The sequence below is a fragment of the Cucurbita maxima genome, unplaced genomic scaffold (assembly GCF_002738345.1).
Source record: "Cucurbita maxima cultivar Rimu unplaced genomic scaffold, Cmax_1.0 Cma_Scf00011, whole genome shotgun sequence".
In the NCBI taxonomy this organism is placed as follows: Eukaryota; Viridiplantae; Streptophyta; class Magnoliopsida; order Cucurbitales; family Cucurbitaceae; genus Cucurbita; species Cucurbita maxima.
The window spans coordinates 4776714-4784798 of NW_019272027.1; the positions used below are offsets into that span (position 1 = coordinate 4776714).

At 37.6% G+C, this 8085-nt stretch overlaps 2 protein-coding genes across 8 annotated transcripts in view; one reads left to right on the forward strand and one right to left on the reverse strand.

Moving 5' to 3' along the window:
• Window positions 1-147: 147 nt before the first annotated feature.
• On the forward strand, window positions 148-4167 carry LOC111486419. 6 transcript variants are annotated; one of them, XM_023133551.1, is made up of 5 exons: window positions 149-292; window positions 580-1034; window positions 1293-2036; window positions 2622-3651; window positions 3748-4167. In XM_023133551.1, the coding sequence occupies exons 2-5, from the start codon at window positions 816-818 to the stop codon at window positions 3999-4001; spliced, it is 2247 nt and encodes a 748-aa protein (XP_022989319.1). In that variant the 5' UTR covers window positions 149-292; window positions 580-815; the 3' UTR covers window positions 4002-4167. The 6 variants fall into 6 exon arrangements, with proteins under 6 accessions (XP_022989314.1, XP_022989316.1, XP_022989319.1 ...); XM_023133546.1 differs by having other exon boundaries at window positions 148-292; window positions 580-2036; XM_023133548.1 differs by having other exon boundaries at window positions 148-292; window positions 580-2036; window positions 3751-4152.
• A 45-nt stretch (window positions 4168-4212) lies between these two features.
• The window catches only part of LOC111486516 (protein DEHYDRATION-INDUCED 19 homolog 3-like), a 4948-nt gene continuing 1075 nt past the window's right edge, over window positions 4213-8085 (reverse strand). The window contains exons 2-5 of one of the 2 annotated variants that reach the window (XM_023133700.1): window positions 7197-7339; window positions 5662-5739; window positions 4918-5171; window positions 4213-4510 (exon numbers count right to left, since the gene is read on the reverse strand). In XM_023133700.1, the coding sequence (XP_022989468.1) occupies window positions 4405-4510; window positions 4918-5171; window positions 5662-5739; window positions 7197-7339 (581 nt within the window). In that variant the 3' untranslated portion in view covers window positions 4213-4404. Of the gene's footprint in view, window positions 4514-4917; window positions 5172-5661; window positions 5740-7196; window positions 7340-8085 lie in introns of both variants that reach the window. The other variant, XM_023133699.1, reaches the window with a different exon arrangement.

Genomic DNA, 8085 nt, shown 5'->3' on the forward strand with positions numbered 1-8085 from the left:
TTGGGGGGGGGGGGGGGTGAAGTAAATTTATTCCAAAAATGGCAATTTGTGAAAAGGAGGAGGAAAGAGAATGGAGGGTAATTTGGTAATTTCACCGAGGGGTGGCCATCGCATCGCATAATAAGAAGAGCCCCCAACGCCTACTCTCAGTGTATGATTTAATAAATTAAAAAATAAATATATTTTCCCGAAAGGAAAAGGGAAAAGGAAAGGAAAGAAAATATTTTTGGGAAATCGGAAGACGTTTTCCAATTGTCCGTGGTGTTTCCTGGTGCTTTATTCCTCCTCTCAGGTACCCTCTCCCTTTCTCTCTGTCTCTCTCTCCCGATTTTTCTCTCTCTAGGTATGAATTCAAATCTTAACTCGTTTCTGGGTATGTTTAGGATGTTCCTGGGCGTCTTTACTCCTTGAATTTCTATTCAATTTTGGTATTTCTGTTGTAAATATGTCAATGGAATCACACCCTGTAGTTGATTTTTGGGAGAAATAGGTGTTTGATGTTTCGGCTGTTTATTGCAGTTCACAGTGAGAATGAATCTTGTTGCTTTGTTTTGTTTTGGTTTCAATGTTGTTTTTCAGGAATGAAGCAGATCGAGAATGGGGAATCGTTTGTAGTTAGTGGGGTTTTTTAAAATTTCATATGCAAAATTGGTTGTATGGACATTTATGTTGGAATTATCCAGAAATTTTCAATTTATGTTTCTCTCTTCGATTTGATTAGATTTGACGATTAGGAGTTGGTTTGGTTGAGGAATTCTGATCGTGTTTTTGTGGACTGAATTTGTGTGATTCCGTTTTTTTGGCGAATTTGTTTTATGTGCGAGGAACAGATGGTAAGGGGAGGGAAGGTTGGTAGTAGGAAGAATTTCAAGAAGAAATTTCGACCGAAAGATAAGGGTTCGGATGATTCTGATGAGGATTATGTTGTTTCCAATGATGAAAATGGAGTTTCTGAGTTTTCTGATGAAGATAATTGCTCCTATTTAGACGCTAATGCGTCGGGAGAGGATAACTTTGTTGTGGAGGAGGAGGAGGTGGAGGAGCAACAACTGAATAAGGTGAGGAAAGGAGTCAAACCAAAGGTTGGAAACACTTTTGTTTCAGGTAAAGGAAGGAAGAAAAACGGACGAAAGAGGCGAAGATTTAGTTATCAAGAAGAAGAAGAAGATGACGGGGACGAGGACGATGAGGATTATAGTATAGATAACGATAACGATTATGAGGAGGAGGAGGAGGAGGAGGAGGAGGAGGAGGAGGAAGAAGAAGAAGAAGAAGAGGAAGAAGAAGTTGAGATTGGGATTGAAGATGAGGATGAGGAAGAACCGCTTGTTAGAAAGAAAGCAACCAATAGGAAACGGGGTCGACAAGGGGTGTGGAAAAATACAGTTGGCAAGGTTTGCAAAAAGAGGAAACCAAAGGCTGCAAAGAAGCCTTCAAGGAACAAACGAAGAAAGAAGAGTGAAACGGTTAGAAGCTCAGAGGATGATGATGATGATTTTTCGGAGAACGACGTTGTAGTAAAGAATACGAGAAAGAAAAGGAGTGTTTCAAAGCGGAAGAATCATGTTGGTCAATCAGATTTAGATACTTTTGTTTCCGGGTCATCGGATTATGAATATACCATCTCTGAAGAAGAGAGAGAGCAGGTGAGAGAAGCAGAGAAGTTGTGTGGTAATTTGAGAAATCGAGCAAGGATGGTACCTTCACCCTCAAGGATTGAGGAATCTGAACTACGCCAACCGAGAAAACCTCGACCTCCTGTTAGGAAAGGGAAAGAGAAAATGGAGGAAGTCAAGGCTGAGGTGATAAAGCAAGTATGCGGGATATGCCTATCGGAAGAGGATAAGAGGAGAGTTCGGGGAACGCTTAACTGTTGTTCTCACTTTTTTTGTTTCTCTTGTATTATGGAGTGGGCAAAGGTTGAATCACGATGCCCTTTGTGCAAGCAGAGGTTTCAGACAATTAGTAAGCCTGCAAGATCTGCTGCTGGAATTGACCTAAGAGAAGTCGTCATACAGGTTCCCGAGCGTGATCAGGTATGCTCGTAGTTTGTACGTTGTTCTTGTTTTCCTTTTTGGTCCTTCTATATAGTTTTTTTTTTTTTTTTTTTTTTTTTTTTTTTTTTTTTTTTTTTTTTTTTTTTTTTTTTTTTTTTTTTTTTTTNTAATTGTCTTCTCATTTGCAATTGAGATTGAAATTTTCGTGTTTTTTATTTTCTAGAACTGTACTTCGACTAGCTCTTTCTAATCAAAATTTACTTGCGTCAATTTTCCAGGGATCTCTCGACAGCTCCAAGGCTGAGAGTATGGTTAAAAATCTTCAAATGACTGGCAGGTATCTCCGTGATGTGTGGTAAAAAGGTTTTAATTCCATATAATAAGAGAACTTTTGGAGGGGTGAAAAAAATATGGCAAAGAAAAGGTACTATTATAATATCGGCGTCAAGTTAATGAGTTCTTGGAACAAAAAGGGTTCCCCCCTTCCAGTGCTTATTATCGAAGGGGGGCATTAAGGTCAGCTAGCTGTAAGCTCAGCTCATTATTATGGCAGATAGGTCTGTGATTCTTTTTTTTTTTTTTTTTTTTTTTTTTTTTTTTGTTTCTTTTTTTTGTATCCTACAGGTCTATCAACCATCTGAGGAAGAATTGAGGAGTTATCTGGATCCATATGAGAACGTAATCTGTACGGAGTGTCACGAAGGTGGCGATGATAATCTAATGTTACTGTGTGATCTATGTGACTCACCAGCGCACACGTATTGTGTCGGTCTTGGTAGAGAAGTACCAGAAGGGAATTGGTACTGTGTTGATTGTACAATCCTTGCTCAGGGATTAGCAAGTCCACAGCCTCCTCCAAACCGACTGTCTGATCGAAGAACAACCAACAATTTGTTTAACCGAAGTTTCCCCGTTGCGAATCGGGATGGTTTAGACTTGAATTCTCTATCATCACCTCGTACGCCAATGACTCAAGGATTTGGAAACATCCCATCTCCTAGAATACCTGTGGAGGTGCAATCAACTTCTCCCATGTCTCAAGCAGTTGCGCCGACTCTTGTACGAAGACGAATTCTTCGACTACACATCAATCACATGCGCTCTTCAAATCAAATGGGGTTAGTAAACAACAGGACTGAGGGTGTTTCTGCTGCTGCTGCTGCTAGTTCTTGTGGTGGAGCTACCATAATGGGTCAAGAAACGGCAATGGCAAGCCAAAGTTTGTTTGGGGAGAGCTTATTACATGACAATCCATCTCCATTGATGCAACATGGAGTTTTTCTTCGCTCCGAAACAACAAGTCATTTGTCTGTGCAAGTAATACAAGATCCTCACCTTAGCATGATGTCTATAGATAGAACCAGCAGCAATGGAACAATTTTCAACACTTGGAGAGGAGGATTCGAAGGTGAAAATTCGACGACTGTTGATCGAAATTTGAATGGGACATTGTGGCATGAGCTTGCAGGAGTGAATTTGCTATCGAACTGCGAGACGATTCATGAATACAGCAATATATTGAATACAGGCTCTGATAGCAGTTCATGCCCCACTCGGGTCGGAGACGAGAAAGATTATTGTGCAGCAAGAGAGCATCTACAACCCATGATTGAAAGTCATTTGAAGAATTATTTATCCATAGATGTTGATCTAGGTATGTTCTTACCATTGTTTCCTTTTTTACTCTCTTAGCAGTTTTTAGTTTTTGTTGCTAACTCTCATAATTTATTTGATGTTCTTACGGTTACAGCAGGTCAGAGCACAGCAAACGAGATCGCAACTAAAGCAGCTGGTACGATCTTAGCAGCATGTGGATTCAAAAACTCAATAAACGAGGCTTGTAGAGCAACACCACCATCCCAATGCTCTCACATTGAATTGTCATTGGGAGAGGAGCAAAGAAGCCTTATAAAGGGCCTCTGCTCGGCTTGCTTCGACTCGTATGTTCGGGATGTAGTGAAGAAGTTTACGGACGATGCATCGTGGTTAGATCTCACGCTATAGGGGGATTGCTTGCTTAAAGCAGGCTGCATTTTACCACCCTATAGGTTGTTGGCTTGTCCATAGAATTGAATTCACTGACATTTAAATCATAGTTTTATTGCTACAGCCACATGTGATTTCTCATTATTGAAGAAATGAAGCTATTAAAGAAGTTACTTTTGTCAAATTTAAGCTTTTTTCTTTTTCTTTCTTTTTTTTTCTTTTTTTCCATGAACATAAATTTAAACAGAAAATAAAAGTGTTGTCAGGCCTAAGAATTGGTGTTTTACAAGCAAAATAAATTACACTACACCTTATTTTGACACTCATTGAAGCATAATACTTAGTAATTTGAGAGCTTGCAAACCAAGGAGGGCCTATTGCAGCAGCCAACTTTGATTTGTGCAACAACACAACTGTCTCTTCATAAATTATCACCAAGGATGGTCGACATTAACAGCCCTTGCACAAACCCGCTTCGTTTCGCTTTCTCTTCCTTGTCCTGCATGGACAGAGGTGACGACGGGATGCTTCTGTCACATGAAACCAAGATTTTAGATCCAGGAATTCAAAATCAATGTGTGATAATATAGACATAAAGGGAAAAGTATCTATAACGATTGCCAAGATTTTGGTACATGTACTTGATATTTTGTTTCCCCATATCTTCTACTAAAACTGGTCCTTGCACTAGCTCGCAGCATGCGTTCATTTCAACATACATACTCAGACCCTCATATTCTATCCTAGTTAAAACATCCTTGACGACAATAATATCAACTGAACTCAAAAGACAAGATAGCCAAAGAGAAAACATCTATTCGCGATGCAGAGAATTAAAGGAAAATGTCTGTCAGCCTACACTTATTTTAGAGTCATCTTTGGCCATGTCCTTGTGAACTAAGGAACTATTATAGTAGGAATATATAGAACTTACCGTTCTGATAGTTTGACTTGTGAATTACTCTTCACAGAGCTTGATTCAGCCGGCAAGCGAGGTTGAACATTGCCATAGTCATCAGCCAAAGGTAGAATAAACGATGAGAGCAGTGGATCAGGCACTGAATTGGAGGTAACTAAATACGAAGAACCCCCAAAAAGAGATTGCAAATTTCCTTCTTGAAGCTCTTTCCTCAACAAAGAGAGAGTTGAGTGTGAACCACCTTTACGAGATTTCCTCTTACGCTGCATGTAACCACTGGTTAAGGAACTAAGCATGGGATTAATCTTCCAGTTTAAATTTCATATAGAGTTCGAGCAGAAAACAGTAGCAGGTAAAAATTCACATGATGTGATCCAATAAGAAAAGTAAAAGAATAGAAACGGACAAAACCTTAACTTTCCCTCCCTTCTGAGAAAAAGTCATTGAATAATTTTCGGTGCCAATTTATATCAAGGTCTTATAGATATTCTATTCGGGTAAAAAGTACCAGTAGCTTAGAGGCAAATGGGAGCATAATAGAAGAAAGGGTCACATTCCTTACTCCTCCCAGGAACATGAGAGAGATCTGATAGATGCAAAAGAGATCATTGAGAATACTGCTAGGCGGACACTGAGCTGATTTTTATAGAATACAGCTACAACAAAATCGTGAATGTGAAGCATTCTCGACGAGGCAAATAAGATAGTGGAAAACAGAAACGATAGAAACTAATTTTAACATGATAAATAAAAGGATATCTTGAAAATATTTGCATGCTGCAGGGTTATATGCGCAACCATGTCAACTCCCACCCTCGTATCACAGACTGGACAAACCTGCAGATTAATAATAGTGTTTCGTTCTTTAATTAATGAAGCTATCCTTTTTTGAAACTATGAATAGCCATTATGCACTGCACTTTGAACACAAAGGAATTCATAATGGACTAAAATGGTGTAATGAACAAGGAGAAGTGGCATCACTGATATCAAAATTAAATATCCCCCTTTATTGCGCTTGTGATTACTAGCATCCCGAGTTGAAAAAATATATTTATGTGATTGAGCCAAGAAATATCCTAGATATTGACATAGATTCTGTTAATACATGTTTTCTATATCAAATGTAGAAAACAAAATTAGAATTTATTTTGTAAAAAGGGACATTAGCAAATTTAAAGAATAAGAATCCACAAGAATTAGAAAATTGTACAGCAACAACTGGTTGGCACTGTATGATGAGAACGACACTCTTAGCTATCCAAAAGAAAAAAATGATATTGAGATGAATGAATAGTATCTTGCAATGATTCAACCTGAGATACATTGAATTTGAGGCTTCATTTATTTTGTTAAAAAACAGAGCTTGCAATAATATAAGTGTGAGGAGGTAGGACAAGAGCTCTTCCCATTTATCATCAGCTCTGGAGATTACAAAAGTACAAGTAGAGTAGTCGGAATATGCTTGATATATAACTCTCAAGTGGAAGCTACAAGATACACTTTGTCCCATTCTTTCTCAATCCCCTAGAAAATTTCCCAACCAACTTCCAAAGAATAGCCTAAGGTGCATTCCCCTGTAATACTCTTGCTTTATTCCTCAAGAGATTCCAAATACTTGAAGAGGAGCCGCCAGCAAGGGAATAAATAGACAATGCATGAGTAGGTGATCTACATCTTCTGTAGTTTGTTTAAATTGAAAATGCTAATTTGGAGAACAAAGGGGGTTTTCTTATGAATTCCATCACATGTGATAACACAACATCCCAAAGCTGCAATCCATGGAAGAAGAAAAAATGAAAAAACTTGACTCTCCTCAAACAATTCCCTATTTTCTCCGTCAATAGAACTTTGATGAGATTTTTAGACAAATTGTGTTTCCTGTAATGGTGCCATGAATACCGATTTACATGTACAGTTCCTCAATTTGTACACCCCAAATTTTCATATCTCGATGGTAGTTGGGGAAATTAAGGCTTTTATTAGGCAAATATTTTTCTTTACTTCTCCTCGGAGGGCTCTAAACATTTCCAGATAGACAAAGGCATCACCATACGCTACAGAAAATGAGACTATATGAAAAAAAAAATATATATATACATATAGGGGCCGTCTTCTAAGTTAAAACAAAGTGAAAAAGACAGATATCAGGATTTTTTATTGTTTTTTTCAAGAACATTATTAGATATGCATTTAAGCCAGACAATGATCATAAATCAAAAGCTCAATCAAAATTAACTACTTTTCGAATGGAGGTACGCAATTAAAATCAATTGTTTTGCAGGGATTCATACCCCATTCTTTGCCTCGATAGGATGTTCTTCATCAATGTGACAGCACAATCCAACTATATCAAAATATTCTGCGCAAAACGGGCAGGGAAACTCTTCTCTTATATCATCATCCCCTTCAAGTTCTTCAAACCCCATGAACATACCTGCATATTGAGGTACTATAGAATAAGTCTAAAACTGAAGGTAAAGGCAAAAGGATACAGACAATAAAAATAAATAAAAAAAGAGTAGAGGGACTCATAAAAGCATTCACCCGTATAAATGATGATCTAAAACAAATTGAAGCAGAAGGCAATATCATGAGTGACAGCAGAAAGTTAGATGCACTTCGTCTTAATAACAAAATATTAAGTGTCACATGTTGTAATCTTCTTAATCGCCATTTTCAGAAGTCAGCCCAAGAATCTAGATTAGCATGCTTGCTTATTAGTTCATAAGGTGATTCTTTTTTCTTTTTTTTTTTTCACATACTATGGCCTTATTTTTCAAGATACACAATACATACACTACGAAGTACTTCTCGGACTAATGCATCTACTATATTCTCAATTTCTCGTCTACGCAAGCACACATAAGCATCCTACCGAAAATCCATGGTTAAAAATTAAAAAAAAAAAAATGAGAATGTTGTCCATATTTCAACACCCTCTCCAGTTTCTTGCCTTCATAAAACAAAGCACAATCGAACATTATTCTATCATCTTCACCACACTAGAATAAACAATATCAAACAAAAGCACAATTACAATAGTCACAGTTGTTTCGATTTATTGTCATCAGTTCTTCCACATATCCACAGACGGCAACATTTTCAAGGAAAATCAAATAAAATTATGGTAACAAAAAACATAACAGTGTATGAAAAAAGAAAAAAAAAAAAAAAAAAAAA

Excerpts from the sequence above, each read along its gene's own strand:
- LOC111486419 (XM_023133546.1), top strand. The coding sequence starts at position 816 with ATGTGCGAGGAACAGATGGTAAGGGGAGGGAAGGTTGGTAGTAGGAAG. Across the intron at positions 2,037-2,621 it reads AGGTTCCCGAGCGTGATCAG|GTCTATCAACCATCTGAGGA; the intron begins GTATGCTCGTAG and ends TGTATCCTACAG. Across the intron at positions 3,652-3,747 it reads ATCCATAGATGTTGATCTAG|CAGGTCAGAGCACAGCAAAC; the intron begins GTATGTTCTTAC and ends TTACGGTTACAG.